The sequence below is a fragment of the Terrapene carolina genome, unplaced genomic scaffold (assembly GCF_002925995.2).
Source record: "Terrapene carolina triunguis isolate 2854851 unplaced genomic scaffold, T_m_triunguis-2.0 Scaffold141, whole genome shotgun sequence".
Classification (NCBI taxonomy): Eukaryota; Metazoa; Chordata; order Testudines; family Emydidae; genus Terrapene; species Terrapene triunguis.
In genome coordinates this window covers 7,385,010-7,405,046 of record NW_020664492.1, presented here as the reverse complement: position 1 = coordinate 7,405,046, position 20,037 = coordinate 7,385,010, and the positions used below count along the sequence as shown (strand labels likewise).

The 20,037-nt window shown below is 39.9% G+C and overlaps 1 protein-coding gene across 1 annotated transcript in view; it reads right to left on the bottom strand.

Moving 5' to 3' along the window:
- The window catches only part of LOC112112190 (protein furry homolog), a 278,522-nt gene that overhangs the window by 137,225 nt on the left and 121,260 nt on the right, over nt 1–20,037 (bottom strand). Inside the window, exons 16-21 of the mRNA XM_029911983.1 lie at nt 14,591–14,698; nt 8,541–8,796; nt 5,301–5,483; nt 4,284–4,370; nt 2,921–3,180; nt 2,437–2,626 (exon numbers count right to left, since the gene is read on the bottom strand). Coding sequence (XP_029767843.1) covers nt 2,437–2,626; nt 2,921–3,180; nt 4,284–4,370; nt 5,301–5,483; nt 8,541–8,796; nt 14,591–14,698 — 1,084 coding nt within the window. The remainder of the gene's footprint in view (nt 1–2,436; nt 2,627–2,920; nt 3,181–4,283; nt 4,371–5,300; nt 5,484–8,540; nt 8,797–14,590; nt 14,699–20,037) is intronic.

The window sequence follows — 20,037 nt, the reverse complement described above, 5'->3', positions numbered from 1 at the left end:
TAAACAATTACAGATTCCAAAGCATGAATGAGTATTCAACAAAAAAAGAATAATTTAAGAGTCAAAAAGTGCCTTTTGTAAATCATAATGAAATCACTTTATAACTGTGGATATGTTCTAATTGTCTGTCTTCTACATCATATCTATGTGAGTAAAGTCCAGTATATATATGGATCAAAGCAATTTCAATCACTGATTTTAATCATGATTTAAATCAGCAAGCAGAAAACATTGATTTAAAGGTTTAAAACAAATACAAGGAAGTTCTTCTTCACGCAGCGCACAGTCAACTTGTGGAACTCCTTACCTGAAGAGGTTGTGAAGGCTAGGACTATAACAGCATTTAAAAGAGAACTGGATAAATTCATGGTGGTTAAGTCCATTAATGGCTATTAGCCAGGATGGGTAAGGAATGGTGTCCCTAGCCTCTGTTTGTCAGAGGATGGAGATGGATGGCAGGAGAGAGATCACTTGATCATTGCCTGTTAGGTCCACTCCCTCTGGGGCACCTGGCATTGGCCACTGTCGGTAGACAGGATACTGGGCTAGATGGACCTTTGGTCTGACCCGGTACGGCCGTTCTTATGTTCTAAATAATTAATTTTGAATCTTGTTTTACATTTGAACTTACTTATATTCCTTAAAAAAGGTTTATTCTCATTGGTTGGTAACCATTAAAACATGTTGATTTGCAACCAGATATACTCTTTCACTAAATGTAGTGCTTCTTTTTGCTAACCAGGAGGATACACTATATCTATACACATTTATTTAAGCAATTAGATAGCTTTAACTTACATTTATTCAGACTCTTAATTTTTTACATTTTTCTATGTTAGAAAATGGAGAGTGTTGCATTTCTCATTTACTAGATGATGATTAATTTTTACTAGTGATTGATGTTATGCTCTATTTGGATGGAAATTAAAATTAAATTAAAAATGCACAAAACAGCCATTTTTAATTAAATAAAACTTCCTTACAAAGCATAAGAAAAAAGTTTATCGAAACATGTTTTGCATTTAAAATGAACTGATTTATTAAACAGTTTATCCATCCATTCATCCATCAGCAGGAAGTTGAAGCAGACAAATTCAGACTGGAAATGAGATGTAAATTTGACAGCGAGGGTAATTAACCATTGGAACAATTTACCAACGGTCGTGGTGGATTCTCTGTCCGTGACAATTTTGAAATCAAGATAGGATGTTTTTCTAAAAGATATGCTCTAGGAATTATTTTGGGGAAGTTCTATGGCCTCTGTTATATGACTAGATGATCACAATGGCCTTGAAATCTATCGATCTATTGTTAGTGAGTTGAACTGATGATTTCTGGTCACTACATCCTTCAAGATTTTAGAACCAGTAGATCTCATCCTTTCACATCTAGTTTTTATTGATAGATTGGAAGAAAAAAAAAACAGCTTTCCGGCTTTTTCAACTTCCAACTGGTTACTTAACTTTGCATAAAAGAGTCATTGAACTGAACTAGCTGAATAAACAGAAATGAAGAAAACAGTCTCTTCATCTGCAGAAAAGGTTACTGCTGTCAAAAGCTGGTTTGGCACTTCAACAGCTCCGGATCCAGGTGCTTAGCCAGTGACTTCCACCAGTTCAGTAGGCTGCCTTTCTTTAAATCTTGGCAGCAAACAAGTACTCCAATATTATTTTTTGTAGTTAACTTTTAAATGATTTTAATATATTATAGTAAGTTTAGGCCTTAACATAGGTTGTCAATTTCAAATTTAATTTTAAATAGCATATTTTTATAAATAAATCTGAATTTAAATAAAACATCTGATTTTAATTTTTTAATCGATATTTATCCACCCTGGTTTAAAAGTTTTCTGTATTTTAAAAGACAGTATTGTACTTTATTTTCATAAATAGTATTGTACTTTTTTTATTAAGTTTACAATATCAACAAAAGACTCCAGTCAGTGAATTTGTAGGAACTAGTACATTTCTCAAGCAGTTACCACTTGGCCTTTGGTTTCATATCACACTCCAGAATTGCAATAATGACGCAGAAATACATCGCCCATTGTGCCTTATTGCTTATGTATGTGCTATAACAGTATTTAACAGAGTGATCTGCATTAAAAGCATGACACAAGGTAAAGTTAACTTTAGCATATTATGTGCAGCATTTCCATACTGGAATATATACTACTTAGAATACAAATTAACAACATAACACAGGAATGTGCTGCAAATACCACGGGAATTGTCAAATGTTTAATGGCAAATGGTGTAATGTGCTATACAAATGAATGTTTTCAATAATAAATAATAATACTTAAACCAAATCACATATGTCGAAATAGTCCTCAGATGTATTTTTATCACTACTACTTGGCTTTCACATGTAAATTCTTTTAAAAACATATTTAAAATAATTATGGAATAATTCTTCTGAAGCATGCCATGTCACCTTGTTATCGTAGCTTACTGTTCCATCGGGAGTGGTAGCCATGATCTCTGGAGTTGAAGCACGTAAGTGTCCAGGGCTCATAATACTGGGTTTCGCTACTCCAAAGCAGAGAATAAGATAGTTTCTCCACAGAGTTACATAGTTGTCTCCACTGCTCGCTGTACTGGTTTTCTTTGCATTAACAGGGATACTGGAATTAAAAAAAAAAATAGTTAATTCCAGTTCCTAATTTTAATTTTCCAGAGCTTTTTTAAAAAACGAAACAAGCTGATTAACAACAACTATACTATTAAATATTATATGATGTAAAAATAAAATCAATGAAGGCAATAAGAAAAGGAATCATTACAGTTTAAAGTGGCAATTATCATATCAAATACCAAAAGTTTGGATACTATTAGCATAGTTGGACTGCCAAACTGGTCTGAAAATATGGGACTATAGAATTTACATAATAATGTCACTAACCCAGAGTATCACTTACTTTGGATCCACAAGAGGCATTACTAGCTGTAACCTCGTAAAAGCATATGGCCAAGCATAGCTAAGAGCCGTAGGACAATGTTTTGGTAAATTTTCTTGTCTAAGAAAACTGAAGAGGCAGAGAACCCATGGATCTTTAACTGACTGTGCAAATATCCAGACATGGGAAGGGCTTTTTACATCATAATGACTATTTACTAAGACTGCATTCCATTCTACCAGCCATTGCAAATCCACATTGTGTGTTAATGGTAATGTAGTCTGTGGAAAGAAAAAACAAAACAAAATCACAGTGGTAATAACTTATTCCCAACTATTTCGGTCTGCAAGGCATTTAGGCATCTACTTCCTAAATAAAGATGCTCGCGCGTTTTGCTCAATCAAGGCATTAATCGGTTATAAATGCCATCTCCTATTGGCAAGAGCTGTTCCCATCATATGAAGAAACCATTTTTCTACTGTATATTCTTTAACTCTTTTCTTAAGAAAAATATCTGTGGGAATGAAGGCTAAAAATGTGTAAATTTGGTACATTAATAACATGAATTAAATCTGAAAAACACTGATGTTATTGGGTCATAACTGTATATATAAAACTGTTTTTATATCATATACCAAACTTCTATATTGACAAAAACAAAACAAAGGAACGAACAATGACTAAGCAATGTGGGCATATGTTTTTATGTACACATTTATATACATATACTGACATAGATACAAATTTTCAGTTAAATTTTCAGTTTTGTTACAGACTTTTGTACCTAAGTCACTTAAATGCTTTTGAAATTTTTACCCATAAATAAAACCCCTGGAGCTTTGGGGCAGGAACTGTGTCTTTCTTTATGTTTGTAAAGCACCTAGCACAACTGGTTGCTACTGTAGTACAGTGTATATTTTATGACTGCCAGGATAAAACAAACCCAGAACTCGTACTGACCCTTACGTACAATAAGGGGCAGATCCTCAGCTGGTGTAAATTCTCATAACTCCACTGATTTCAATGGAGCTATGACAATTCACACGAGCTGGAGGATCTGCCCCTATAAACATGAAATAGCTGGTGGTATATTGCAAATGTCTATCACCAGATAAATTACCATTGCTGGTGTAGTAATAGTGCACTTACGGAGGCAACTCGTGCAACTCGTATTCATAGTATAATAAATGAATTACCTGTAGTGTTAAAATGTTTTGAAATACAACTGCAGTTTTTAGACTAATCATATATCTTTTACATGTCTAGCACGTGGCACAGGAATTTTCTGTGCATTTCTAATAGCTTTCTTTAACTATTTCATGTTATATTTGTTCAGCATATATGGTGAACCATTAGCAATCAGTGAAAATAAGCAAGTACTTACCGAATCAGAAACTGCCACATGAATAAAACTTTCAAGAATAGAAGAACTTAGTTGATCCATGACATCAATCATCGGCCTGTCATCATCCTGTACAAATTAAGGTAATAGTAGTCAACTACTTTCCTTAGCTAACTGATTCTTTTCATCTTTGTTTAATACATGAAACAGAACTGCATGAAAGATTATAAGATACAGAACTGGTAAAAAATATATTCAGGTGGTTGTCTTGATGGATAAATTTTGCCTTTTGTTGTATTAACCTCAAAGTCAAGCCCATTTTGTGGTTTGAAAGGAAGTTATTTACTGGCCTTAGTTCACTGAACAAAAGTGCTCATCAGAAAATCCCATATGACTTGGGACATCTGGTATCAAAGGACTGAAAACCTAGTTTAACTGTTTAACTAAAGCATTCCTTTTCTATGAACACACATTTGTGTTCTCAGGCAGCTAGATGGCTCAGTGTGTTGGGGCCATCCACACACAGCAAGACTACATACTTTTATATCTGTACACAAGAAAAAAGTTAGACTTCTGTACTGTACAAGGAATATTTTATGTGAATAAAGTTAAATGTTTATTATGCTGTTTATTTGTTGAATATACTGACATGTTGTAATAGTGAATTTTATTTTCACTAAAAATTAATAATGCTGATGATACAAAAATTATTTGCCCAATTCAAGGAATGATTTTACAGTATACTTTTGGGTGTACTTTATAACAGAAAAAAAACTGAAAAAGGGTTAGATGTTGTGCAAAACTGGAGGTTCTTTGTGAACAACATAACAGGTTTTGCAAAAAGAACGTGATTAGTCCTTTACAGTCAACAGCCCATAAACTGTAAGGTCTGCAATAATCAGACAAATTAAAATGGCAAATTCCAAATAGGTCAAATGTTTTATTTATAATAAATGACCTCTTGCATTATATGCATTATGGTAAAGCAGCACTGTTAATTTTAGTTCAGACTTTATCTCTGGAAAATTTTGTTTTGAAACTTCTAAAAAAAATCCATACCTCTGCCTGCCCCAGGGCGAGAAATAAAGCACGGATCTCTCTGAGAATCAAAACTGCTAGTTTACGGGTAGCAACCTGGAAACTACAAAGTAGTACCAGTGCAAATCCTTCCACAGCATGCAGTACGTTGGAATAAGGACTTCTTTCAGACTGTATCCTATGGCTGGATCCGTTTGGTATCAGCTGTAAAGAAATGAGAAAACTATACTCAAAAGAGGGAAATATTAATGGGGGATGAGGATGAGGTTACTCAGAAATGCTCTATTTGGCCAGGACGCTCACGAGAATGAAAACAGATAGGCCACAACTTTATTTTAGTTTTAAGGGGGGACTGACCCCACCCAAGCTATCAGGCATTAACTGGGTCCCATGTGGGGTTAAATGGCCCCATGACATACAATGAAGGAATGAGGATTGGCTCTCTTAGTGGCTCTCCACTTAATTCAAGGTTAAGCTCACTGCTAGATTCCACTATCCTCCTCCTGCAAGGGGGCATGAAGGTGGACCAGGGATTTAAGACTTCCTCTCATCCTACAGGTTAACAGGGTCCACTAGGCCCTCCTAGGTATTGTGCTCTGTCCCATGTGCTGACCCTTTGAAGCCTATTACCTGCACTGGACACCAACCACAAATTGCAACAATATTTATTGAAATTTATTTAACCCTTCCCCCTTTTTAATTATTTTCATAAGTACCATAACTTATTCTTATTATCCCCACCTGCCAGGCCTCCAGGATACCCACTAGATACCTTATCATTCTTGCCCAGAGGGAAAAATTCCTCCCTGATCCCAAAAAAACAACTGGATTAGACCCACAGCAGGCCTGGAAAGCAGAGGCGGATTAAGGTTTCCTGGAACCCAGGGCCAGAGCAAGTGGGGGGCCCTACCCCATCCCTTCCACCAGCAGCCCCGCCTTTCTGCCTCTTCCCCAGGGTCCTGCCCCCATTCCACCCAGGGTCCCCATATTCTGCACCCCCACTGCAGCCCCGCAACCATTTTGCTACTTTCTGGGCCCCTCCCCCACACTGCAGTTCCAAGACTGGAGAAGCTTTGTCCCTCTGCCACAGCCTCAAGCTGCAGCAGGGAGAGCTCCCCCAGCCCTGAGGCTGCGGCAGGTACCGAGAGCTCCTTCAGTCCCGGGGCCACAGAGGGAGTCCCAGTCCTGGGGCTTCCCCCGCCAACTCCCATGCTTCTGCGGGAGACGAGGGTCGGGGCGCTGGGGGTTTCCCCTGCAGCCCCTGGCTTTTGCTGGGGAGTGGAGACGCGAGGGCACAGGGGCTTCTCCTGCCGCGCCCGCAAGGTGCTGCTACGGGGGAGCGGGGTCAGGCATGGGGCTTTCCCTGCCTTCCCGGCGGCCAGGGCTCTGGGACTCCCGGTTTGTCCAGGGCCCCTGGGCACAGGCCCTGTAGGCCCAGTGCCTAATCTGTCACTGCTGGAAACCAAGCTCTGACAACTAGAGTACCTACTGGGTAGATGGGATAGCTTTCAGCAAGAAGAAATGTTCAATGCTTAAACATGCCTGGGGTGGGGGTTTTGCTGGAACTAATCACCTCCCTCCCCATCCCTTGAATTGACCAATGTGGCAGCTAAGGGAGGTGAAACTCCACTCCATTGTCCATAGCCCCAGCCACCCTTATAACTGCAAGATCCCCATTTTCATTCTGGGCAGGAACAGAAGATAGGAAGGAGGACAATTGCTTTTCAGATGCTGGCTCAAGATTAGCAATGAGCATTTCTACATGCAGGATCAAGTCCTTAAAGCAGATAATTAAATAATTGTGTTAATCTCAGTGCTGACTATGACAAGCATCATGAGTCAGCCCCCCACAAATCATAATATTGATAAAAAATAAGACCAAAATAAACGGAGGAGGATGTCTTTTTAGTTGTCTTCAGGTTTTTGAGCCTTTAAGGTGCACTCAGGTCATGTTTTCAAGTTTTCTTCCCCGACTATATGGTCTAGAAACTTAATTTCATTTTTAAATGAAAACTGAGATTCTCATGTAATCATGGGACTCCAAAAGCTGGGGCTTTCAGAAAAAATGAATATTGCAAGACTCAATAAAATCATGAGAGTCGGCATCATCGGGAAGCATAGTGATCTCCTCTAAAAACACATTGGGTCTATATAGTATTATTGATTCAACATAATCTACCGTGATATTTCATGACATAGGTGTTAATATGGTGCTATTACATGAGAAATACATGACAAAGGTAGAGTGAGAGATATTGGAAAGCGTGGCCAAATCTTTTAGACGTTGACAGATCGTTTAGGGAATACAAACAAAAAAGTTATAGAAAATTTCTGTTAAAAGCAAATGGTTTGTTCAGTTTCTTGCTCAGCTGATTTTCAAAAAGTGCTGATCACCCACCCACTGTTGAAAATTAAGCCCTTTTACAGTATCTCAATTTGGGCACTTAAAATATTGAGACACCTAAATTCACTTTTGAAAATCTTGGCTATAAATGCTTATTTATCCAAACAAAATGTCAAATTTTAGAAAGTTTGAAGGGTAAAACAGCCCCACCTCTTTTATATGTTTTTGTTAACAAGCCTATTCTGGTTTGACATACATTCTCCTATGTTGCTGCACTACAATGACATGTACTATGCTGCAAAGGGTAACAGCTGTTCTAGGTACACTTAATCCTGCCTCAGCATGGGTGGATGGACTAGTAGATAACCTGTAGGTCCCTTCCAGCCAGAGGAGAAAGTAAGCCGGTATGCCCCGGTACGGTGTACCAGCAAGAGCTGGTGTGCCGTACCGGGGCGGCCCAGCTTCCCCAGGAGGCAATTTAAAGGGCCTGGGGCTCCCAGCAGCGGCTCTGGGCCCTTTAAACTGCTGCCGGAGCCCCCAGCTGCCGCTGCTACCCCGGCAGGGGAGGGGGAGGGCACTTACCAGTACAGGGCGGGCCGGGGCTGGCTCTGACCCCCCATCCCCGCCACTTCCGCCCGAGGCCCCGCCCCTTCCGGGGGCCAGAACCGGCCCCAACCCAGCCCCATACCAGTAAGTCCCTATTTCTACTTTCACCCCTGCTTCCAGCCCTACATTTCTATGCTTCTATGAGACAGCTGAACCAACTGTTTTATAGAAAAAAGTCTAACAGCAGTGAATGCTGCTGGGGTACAACTTGAGTAAATAAGGCATACATAAAACAGAACACTATCCAGGAAAAGTTAAATAGCATCATAAATGGGTATAACTATTGGAATGCAGTTCTCTTTTATTCATACCTCTGATGATCTGCTTTTTGTCTGTTCACTGGATTTTCCTGGAGTGTGTATTACAAGTTTCCATTGTGTAAGCAACTGTAGCAGCAACTTCAGGGAAGTATCAAGAAGAGTGTGATGCATATCATTCACTTCACGTAGTAGGAAGTTAGTAAAACCAAAGAGCACATCCTCTCGCCAGTCAACAAAGTCAACAAGTAGACCCTGAAGAGAATTTTGTGCAATGTGCCGAAGTTCATCATCCATGTGAATAGAGAGTCTGCATGTTAAAATAAAAGTGACACTAAAAATGTAAACACCATTAAATGGTGTAATTGAGCAAAGTATAAATTAACACTGACAGAAATTCCCCAAAGTTAATGTAAAATTTCATAAAACGATTCAAGCTTTTATTGTTATTGACCACAATCACCATCATCAACATTTTATAGAAATTAAAAAAGATACTATAGAACAACTTTATGAGCAACTTATTTTTTTCACCTACAAGAGCACGTTTCAAGATATTTGAAATATGGCAACTTTGCAGTTTCTCAGAACAAAGAATACTGCTGACTTGATCGCTTATGAGATCAAAAGACTTTCACGATAATGCATGCACCTCAGATTTTTTTTTTTACTTCCAAGATAAAATCAAACAAACAAACAAAAAAAAACCAAAAAAAAAATCTCCCATGTGCCCATAGAACATTTAAAATGAACCTTCAACTCAGAAAAAGCAAATTATAGTTACTTGAGAGAGAAACTTTAAATGAAATTAAAAATTCCTAACTAGAACACAAACATTGCCTCATACTTTCATTTCTTCTGGGAAATAGAAATAGAAACCACAAGCTCCATGATACTCTCAATTTTTTAAGAACTAGAAGTCTATCCTCCCCAAGTATTTTCTAAGGAACTGGCATTTTAGATCCCATTTTCTCTCTTTTATTTTCTCTGTTTCTATATTTGCACCTCATTTGTGCCCTTTTCTGATGGACAGCAATCCATGTTTCCTCTTTAGAACAAAATGAGAAAGTCACTTCATAGCTTGTAGCTGGGCAGAATGAAACACTTAAAGATCAATACGCTCAGCACATTTTTAAGTTTGTCACTTCCATAGTGTACTAAGTCTTCATTAACCAAAAGTTGATAATATTGATGGATGGGTTAGCATCCACTTTCCAAGTATTTAAATGTAGTTGTCCCTGAATAATTAGAAATGAGGATTTATTTGTGAATAATTAGAGAAAAATCTAGAGGGACCCTAATAATATGCAGTGGACCAAATTCTTTTCCGTTAAAATTGTACAATGTGGTAAAATTGAGAGAAGAATTTGGTTCAGTGTGTGTAAAAGTGAAGTTAATTGACTCCAACCAGTCTGAAATTCTTCATAGGCATGTCAAAGACTGTTTTATTCTATGCAAGGAAAGTCTAATTGCCATGGAACTTCACCAACAGAGAACATGACTCCAAAGTGGATTGCTATGCTTCATGATCCTTCATGAACCAAAAGCAAAGCTTTTGATACGGTCTCCCACAGTATTCTTGCCGGCAAGTTAAAGAAGTATGGGCTGGATGAATGGACTGTAAGGTGGATAGAAAGCTGGCTAGATCGTCGGGCTCAACGGGTAGTGATCAATGTCTAGTTGGCAGCCGGTTTCAAGCGGAGTGCCCCAAGGGTCGGTCCTGGGGCCGGTTTTGTTTAATATCTTTATTAATGATCTGGAGGATGGTGTGGACTGCACTCTCAGCAAGTTTGCAGATGACACTAAACTGGGAGGCATGGTAGATATACTAGAGGGTAGATATCGGATACAGAGGGACCTAGACAAATTAGACGATTGGGCCAAAAAAAACCTGATGAGGTTCAACAAGGACAAGTGCAGAGTCCTGCACTTAGGACGGAAGAATCCCATGCACTGCTACAGACTAGGGACCAAATGGCTAGGTAGCAGTTCTGCATAAAAGGACCTAGGGGTCACAGTGGACGAGAAGCTGGATATGAGTCAACAGTGTGCTCTTGTTGCCAAGAAGGCTAACGGCATTTTGGGCTGTACAAGTAGGGGCATTGCCAGCAGATCGAGGAACGTGATCGTTCCCCTTTATTCAACATTGGTGAGGCCTCATCTGGAATACTGTGTCCAGTTTTGGGCCCCACACTACAAGAAGGATGTGGAAAAATTGGAAAGAGTCCAGCGGAGGGCAACAAAAATGATTACGGGTCTGGAGCACATGACTTATGAGGAGAGGCTGAGGGAACTGGGATTGTTTAGTCTCCAGAAGAGAAGAATGAGGGGGGATTTGATAGCTGCTTTCAACTACCTGAGGGGGGGGGGTTCCAGAGAGGATGGAGCTCAGCTGTTCTCAGTGGTGGCAGATGACAGAACAAGGAGCAATGGTCTCAAGTTGCAGTGGGGGAGGTCTAGGTTGGATATTAGGAAACACTATTTCACTAGGAGGGTGGTGAAGCACTGGAATGCGTTACCTAGGGAGGTGGTGGAGTCTCCTTCCTTGGAGGTTTTTAAGGCCCGGCTTGACAAAGCCCTGGCTGGGATGATTTAGCTGGGAATTGGTCCTGCTTTGAGCAGGGGGTTGGACTAGATGACCTCCTGAGGTCCCTTCCAACCCTGATATTCTATGATTCTATGATCCTGTGGTGGGACAGGTTTCTACCCCAGTCAGCAAAGGGTGAAAGAGCTCCTCTCAGTACCTGTGAGGCCTACCAAACCTGAGATGGGCAGCTTCTTAAAAGGGAGGGTCCAAGCCCAGTGCAGGGTGGCACTCAGAGGGAAGGAAAACTAGAGCACAGAGCAGGGGCTGCTTACCCGGGAAAGCTGCTTAAGAGCCTTTGCTGCATGGACCCTCTGGAGACACAGAGGGACCATCTTTAATTCATTATTCTTCTTTTGTTAGGGCCCAGGGCACTCAGCCTGGGCAACCTCAGACATACAGGGGATTATGAACCCATTCCCCCTTCACAGAGACTATTGACCTTCTGCCTTGTGAGGGAAAGCAAGGGTGAGCCCGGACTGTTTTGTGGCCTGCAGGACTATTTTGTTTCCCTTTTATATTTTGAACGGCTGTTATGCCCAGAAGGGAGAGAGCTGCCTCCCTCAAACTTCCAGTCAGAGGCCCGCACCCAACATTCCAAACCAGAGCTACAGCAAGATTTACAGCCAGGAAAAGAACATCTGGGATGAGAGAGGTGCCCACCCTCGCCCCTAGAGGTATAACCTGTGAAATATCCACATGAAATTCTTAACAAATTGGGAATTACTGGTGTTTCTCTGGCACTAAAGGAAGGCAATTTATCACCTTCTCCTCTGGACACTAAAGATCACAAAACCAAGCAATAAACTCAGATTATGACTGAGTCATTCATAAAATGACTCTTCCTAAGTGACACATGGAGGTAGTGGAAAACAAAATACAGACTAAAACTGCCTCCAAGCTCAAATTACTGTATAAATGCATTGGACAACATTATCAAGAGAGATTAAAATTAAACCTAGTATAAAACCATAGCTCTGTAATACTATGATAGTGGAGTCAGTAGAATGGACATGAATTGGATGAGTTACCATGGCTGCATTAAGAATTTCTCCTTATTACTCAGATGTAAGACTTTATGAGAAGAACTCTTTCTGGTAAATAATTTGGCTTGGCAAAGTCATTTTTAGGATGAAGCAGATCAGGTGATGTCAAGAAAATATAAAGACAAGTCATCCTGTAGTATATTGGTGGTAGTAAGTACTTTGGTTTCTCATAATTCTTACTGAGCAAGAAAGATCACCAAAGCCAGTAAATATTCACTTGTTTGCACTTCAGACCCTTAAATCTAAAACCTACCTTGGGGATTTGTAATAAATGGATCCAGTGGCAGCAAAAGGCAGAATATGAGCTTGACATCTGCTTTGCTGTTCATAATTTGGATACAGCTGTCTTGGAAGAAAACCTAGTTTTTGAGTTACAGATTCTTTCTGGGATTTGCCAAAAGACACATCTGTTCTAAGGATGAAAATTCAAACTAAACTGTGGGTAAAAGAATCTGTTAAGCCAGAGATGTTGTTTAATCTTGAGAAAGAAAAACACATTAATAGCTTTTTGTCCAAACATCAGAGCTCACACAGACCACTACTGAAAGGTGGCCCAGGACGCTGGATTTCTCTTTTCAAAAGGATTATAGTTAGGAAAGGTTGAATCCCCAAAACTTTAGATTCCAGTATGGATTTTAGTCACAAAATGTGATGAATCCTGAACCTGAAGTGAGAAAATATTGTAACACATTATGCAGCATCTCCAGACCAGTAAAGTCGGAGCCCTTGGGATGCAGCATGGGTGGCAGGAGAAAACTGGTGTGAGGGAAATAGCCCATATTTGAATTGCGACTGGGAAAACTTTCATTGTTTTATAGTGAATGCGCTTTATTCTGATAAAGATGTAAAAACAACTTTGTGTCTTTAGGTTAAAGGTCAGTGGAGTAGTTCATAAACTTCCATCTAGATTAGACCCTCATGTTACTTCCCTAGCTGCCTTTCAAGGAAGCAACAACTGCCATAGGCCCATCAGAGAATGATGAATGAGTGCACTTGCTGACAAGTCATTACTAAGCTACTAAAATATTAAGCATGGGCCCCACATCCATTTTCCCAGATGGAAGCTGGTACCACAGCACAAGGGAGTTGGGCAGAATCAACTATCTTTAAACCTCTGACCCCAAGACTCCATCCTGTACAGTTTAGACACAACCTAGGAGGTGGCCCAAATTGGTTAGTCACTTTTCTGATAATAATGGTGGCCACAATGACTTGCTTTGTCACTGTAATCCAATAATAATTCCATTTTAAGGGAATATGTTGAAATCACTTAGCAAAGGTACCCTGACACCAGAATTGAGATATAATGGCAAAGGGTTCCTTGCTGAAAGTTCTTTGCTACCATCATCTCTTATCATAACTGTCGTACAACTGAATCTTCTCAGACTTGCATTGTATCACTGCTATGATATCTACGAGCCCACCTCCATTGTACAGATGCCGTGCCTTAATCCCCCTCTTTCACGATAGTGACACTGTATCCAGACAAATCAGAGGTAAGGACCCCAGCTCTGGGAGACAGAGACCCAAGCACTCCTGCCTCTCTATTTTTTCTCTTTTAATTAAAAATAATTATGATTAGGCTGGGAAAGATTAGGTTTTTATTGGTAAAATGTCAGTAAATGTCAATTTCACTGTACACTCACAAACTGATGTAAAAATATTTCTGACAATAATAATTGAAATTTACAGATAGGCAAAGTAAGAAAAATGCTGCTTGAGAACTTATCAGAGTTTGATTTAAGGATACTTATTTTGCATATTTTGACATGTGATGTTGACTGTTTGTGTTTTAACAGTTATAAAGCTTTAAATTTTTGAATTTTAACTTCTACTGTCATAAGATAATTATTGCCTGACACCTCATTGTTTGACACCCCTCCATAACTGTGAACATTTAAAGAAATAAAAATTGAAGAAAATGCTTAAACAAAACCCATTGATATTATCTGTCAAAATGATAAAAAAATAAAAATCAAATTTTGCTAAGTCTGGTTACGATGTACTAGTAAGAAGAAGGTGAAAACACACCATCTCTAGTACATTATGTTTTGCCAAGTTGATGTGTAGGATTCATAATCCAAAACTGAATTTTAAAAGTTTGTTTTCCCATTACTGTAAAAATGAATCCTCTCTTCTCTTGTTTACCATACTATTATGGTAAAAATAGTGAGAATTATATATACATCATATTACAAAAAAATAGTTTGTTTTCAAAGGGCTACCAAGGGGGTGAATGTATGTGCTGATCCACAGCATGAAAAACATCTTAAGAAAGCACATTTGCTTCTGTATCACATTTGGGGTCTTAGGCATAATGCCTCCTCTGTGATAATGCTGCTCAGGTCAGTTGAATCTTAAGCTTTAACAGATGATTTTGTACATCTATGTGCCTCTAAGAAATAATTACACAGACTGATGCTCAGTTTCATTCTATTCCTGCTGATCAATCTTTTCAGTGTTTACACACTTACCTTGCCAGCAAGTCGATCAACTCAAGTTTTGACATTCCATCAGGAAGCAATCGAGGAATAGCAGCAACACATGTTCTGAAAAGATCGATTTTTGGTTTTCTCTCACCACTGAAAATTTGAAACAGAGTTTATGGATCACTGGAAGCTGACCAAACTTTAGAAATAAACATGTTCAAGGATCTATAGTTTTGCTAAAATGTGATGGAAGAGATATAAAACATCTAAAAAAATGTATCTGCTTGAGTGCCAGACCACTGGTAAGGTCCTTGGCAAAAAGTCTAAGCACTAACAATATAACAACAAGGAAACTTCTCTTAAATAAATGACTGGCTTTAGCTGTTCTTGCACAAAAGACTACCAAAACATTTGCTTATTTTTGTGGCCTTACTGTAAAACATATTATTTACCTAGCCACAGTACAGTATTTAAGAAGGCCCACATAATACACAGATTAAAGCACCAGATTCTGGCCCTCTATATAGCACTGGCATGGAGGACACCACACACCACCCGCAGAGCACTTAGGAATTTGGAAGTGGGGAGAGAGGGGGCGGCACAGCTAGCGGCCAGAGCACCTATGTTGATCCCCAGCTGATGTAACAACCTCTTGGAGGCTGTTACCAGCTGGTACAATTTATAGCAACCATAAGTCTGCTCTAAATTGTGCAATGGCCAAACTGCTTCCTGGCAGCCCTGAGGATTGAGTGAGCATAAAGCTCTGTGAGAACCAAGGCCAGGGCCAAAATCTTGAAATTTCTTAACATCAGGCTAAGTTTCAACCAATGATTATCTTAATGACAGATATTGCAACAAGCATGGCTTCTAGTTGTGCCACTTCCTATGATCATTACAAATGATGAAAATGCAGGAGTAGAGTAGAAATCCTTCCTATAGTCTCCAAAAAAAATGATCATTAATTTGACTATTTTTACCAAATCTTCTGCTGTTTGGCTATCTGGCATTAGTAACCCATATAAATAAGCTAACCAAAGTACAATATTTTAACAGGCATGGTCTTTCACACAATTAATTATTTGTATTGCAATAGCACCCGGAGGCCCCAACCAAGATCAGTACCTCACTGTGGTAGGTACTCTACAAAAATGTATAATAAGGGAGAGACTCTGTCTTGAAAATCTTACAGTCTAAACAGACAAAGGATGGGATGGGAAACCAAGGCACAGAGAATTGATGAGACTTTCCCAAAGTCATAGAACCCAGCTCTCCAGAGTCCCAGTCCAGTACCCTCTCTAGACTACATAGGGTATTAAATTTGGATATCTTATTCTCATGCTAAATAACACAGATGCCATGAATTTAGAAACACTTAAACAAGACTAGAGAACATCACCGTTTTAATGCATTCTTGAAACTATTAATGTTACAGGTACAAACACAGCCTATACTTATTATAATATGAAGATGTGAATTTAATGGTAGTTTTGTGGCCCTACTTGGCAGCCATTATTTCTCAGCACATTTTCATACATTCATCAGCTTGAATTTGGACTGTCAAAAATAACAAATCCAAATGAATGTTCAATGTACTCTGCTTGCACTGTACAATGCATGAATATTATTTTTCATGATGAATTTCTTAATATCTGTACCTTAAAGTGTATCTCAATTGAATAGATTCTCATTATGAAAATCTGAATTTACTTGTGAAGTGCATTGAGATCCACTTATGAAAAGCATGATGTAAGAGCTAGGCATTGTTATTATCTCTAAACTATAACGTTTCATGTGAGAATTTAAGGATCTAATCCTTGTGATCTGTCCTAGTACTTCATTAATATCAATACCACTGATTTGCAGATGAAATTTGCAGGGCTTCTAGGCAGACAAAGCAGGTTCAGTATTAGACATTTAATTAGTATACAATTCTTTACTAGCAGTCACTAGGGCTAATAGTTTGTGCGTTGAGTGGAAGCTTGTGAACTAACAGTTCAAGAAGAAACCTCTATAATGGCAGATGTGAAAATATTTATAAATATTATGTCTCTAGGTTGTTCCAGTAGTTTAGCAACTGTTCAGAGCACTCCTATGGGAGGATCCAAATCTGACAAGACTTCATGTTCAGACATTATCTGGGCTAGTGAGGGTTCTGTGGACATAACATGCAAGATTTTACTAAGGAATGGCTGACATAGCTCTGCAGCGATCTCTTTGATTGATTCAGGAACCCATATGATGAATTCTGGATGAAGTTTCTTCCACCTGTTTTCAGCTGGAAGGACAGTGTTTGCATGTTGAGAGTGGGAAATTAAAGCAGAATAGAAAGGATTTTTTTTTTAAGTCTACAAAAATTATTACAGTAATTGTAAAAAAATGTGTATACTGTATGCAACTTTGGCATATGATGGCTTTGAGTGCAGTGCAAAGATTGGTAGACCCCTGCGTGGATGCAAAATTTGTATCCGCATCTGATCTGTGATCTGCAAAGATGGTCCGTGGATGTGGATATCCAGGGATATAAGTGGATATCCGCAGATTTGCAGGGATCTAGATATAAAATTTGGATCTGCATCCATCCGCGATCTGCAAATATAAAGCGGATACCCACAGATTTGCAAGCTCTAGCAATCGGAGGCTCTGCAAACATTTAGGAACTGTGAGAGAGGTTTTAATGATTTTGTTCAGTTTCGGGAGAGGGAGGGCCTGTCCACACTTTGGCCAATTCTGGAGGACTGGGTACTTCAGTGCATGGTGTCAGTGGCAAGCCAAGGGCTGGCATCATCAACCATCTCCACTTTCCTATTGGGACTTACATTTGTCAGTAGGCTGAATGGTTACCAAGATGCTTGTGGCGGGATTTCAGTTGGGAGGTTTATAGTGGGGTAGTCATCAAGCACTGGCCCCAGAGACGACCCATGTTGCCCCATCACTGTTAATACACTTAAGGTTTTGGTGAAAATTCCTGATCTTATATGTCGTTGTGAACAAGAGGCAACCTTGGTCAGGGCGGCATTCCTGGTAGAATTTTTGGGGGCTTTTAGGATCAGCAAATTAGTGCCTGGGCCATGGAGGGACACTTTGGGAAGGGCTTTGGAATTCAGGCATTTACATTGTGAGGATGATTAGCTATCTTAACATTGAGGATGTCAAAGATAGATTTGGGAGGCCGGGGTCAATCCATTATACTGTAGGATGGTGGCGAGCTGAGAATCTGCCCTGTGGGGGCCATGAGGGCATATATTGCAATAAGACCAAATAAAGATGGGCCCCTCTTTATTCACAGTGACGGAAGCCCCCTCACAACATTCCAGTCTGTTATAGTTCTAAGCTGGGGCTGATGACGTGGGGCTTCCAGCTCATAAATCTGTTTCCTATTCATTTCGGATCAGGGTGGCTACAGCGACGGTGCAGCTGGGTCTGGGGGCAAAGGCAATTCAGGCAATTGGGCGCTGGCATTCTAATGAATACAGGATGCATGTGAAACCCCAGGTTGGGAAGCAGAAATAATTTTGCTTATGTTTCCATTTCAGACAATTGCAGATGGGTTAGGCAGCCAGTGGGGAACATAAGAGCGGCCATATTGAGTCAGAGCAAAGGTCCATCTAGCCCCGTATCCTGTCTTCTGATAGTGGCCAATGCCAGGTGCCCCAAAGGGAATGAACAGAACAGGTGTGGATCTGTGGGCACAATATTGTGTATACAGTGCACAGGCTGGCTTCCAGGTTGACAGGAGGTTCACAGCTCAGCCTCAGTGGTGAAGCAATCCAGAGATAGCATGGCAGGAGGGGCATGATACGGCACCAGTGGATGCCCCTTGTATACTCTGGTGACCGGATGTGACTGTACTTCACCTTGGGGGAAATGATTTGGGAAAGTGTAAAGGGGTAGACTTGATGTTGAGAAACAAGAGGGACTTGGTACAGATCCTATACATTTTCCCAGGAGTAAAAATTATTTACTTATTCAGGGAGGATGGGGTCCACCTATCTCACTGGAGAGCTGATCTATTTTTGGCTGACATTAAAGAAGGCCTCAGTAAATACCTGGCTAAGTATGGGGAGGAGGCAGCCAAGCAAATTACTGGCACCTCCTTGCAGCAGATGTCCAGTGGAGGTACTTCATAGGGATTGGATACGTTGATCAGATAAAATGGATTAGTCAAGGATTTAAAGGAGGCATTCTTTAAAGGAGCAGAGAAAGAGGGTTTGGGGCTCCCATGACTAGCATGGCAGGGAGTCAAACCATCTCCCCTTTTTTTCCCCCTCTTAACAAGAGACATAGTATGTCTGCCTGGGCTGGAAAAAAAGTGTGTGTGTCAAGACCTTTAATTTTTCCTAAAAAGCTTGGACACTCAAAATGCTTTGAAATGGCTGTGAGCACTGAAGAGCATTATGGGTATCGCGATATGAAAAAACATACCAAGCATAATACTTTGATGCTGAAATAGCATTATTATTATTTACATAGTAACATTAGTGTGCATGACGTTTAATAGAAATAAAAGATGACAAGGTTCCTGACCAGAAGAGCTTACAATCTAATTTAGACTAACAGAGCAATGGGAACCAATGAAGGAGGACAGAAGAAAGGCAGTTACAACACAGAGATTATTCACAGCTGTAACAACAGCTGGATTTCAGCCAATTAGTGGAGTTGATTGGGTATTCGTTGTACTTCTGGTAAGTTGGCCATTTTGTCTGACAAACCTATTAAAAATCCACAAAAGTCCAGTTGCCTCTCTACTGCCATATCTCTCCAATGGCCTCCTTCCCTACAAGGGACAAGCCTCCCTTAAAGGGCTGGCTCTCTGATTGTAGAAGAACTCACTCTGTCCCTTCCACAACAAGGATGGGCAACGTCTGTCCAATGATCTGACTCCTCTTTCCATCAAGGCAGTTCTCTGCAAGGGGCCGCCCTGCTTCCTTCATCACATGACACCTCAGATTGCTCTGTATCTAGTAAAAATCCCTTTCCCATAGAACACTCAACAGAGAACTTGTTCAATGACTCATACTGGATGTATTTATGAATGCACCAGTGAAGAAATGCTCCTTTTAACCCTCTTAAATTTGAGGCCATCACCACAAGATGACTTGGAACTGTAATGAAGGTTTGATTTTTGACTGGTGTCATGGACATTGAGGGGAAATTTCAAAACTTCTTTACTATTAACTGTAGTTCTCAAAATTTACTGCCACCATTTTGAAGTTCAGTGATGGCAGAAATATTTAGCAACAGTGGTCTGAGTCATTCCTTTGCATACTCTGCTGATAGGCCTGCACTGTGGACACTGGTGCTTTTTACACTACCTTCCCATTCCTAAAATTCTGAGGTAATTTTGGCTGCTTTGGGGGAGTAAATCCAATTCCCAAAATTACCACATGCCTGCAAATAAATACTAAAATCCAGAAAAACAAAGTTATATTTTCTGATGAAGAGAGGGGGTGACATCACTGACCGTTCCTGCTGTACCCACAAATGGTGGATTT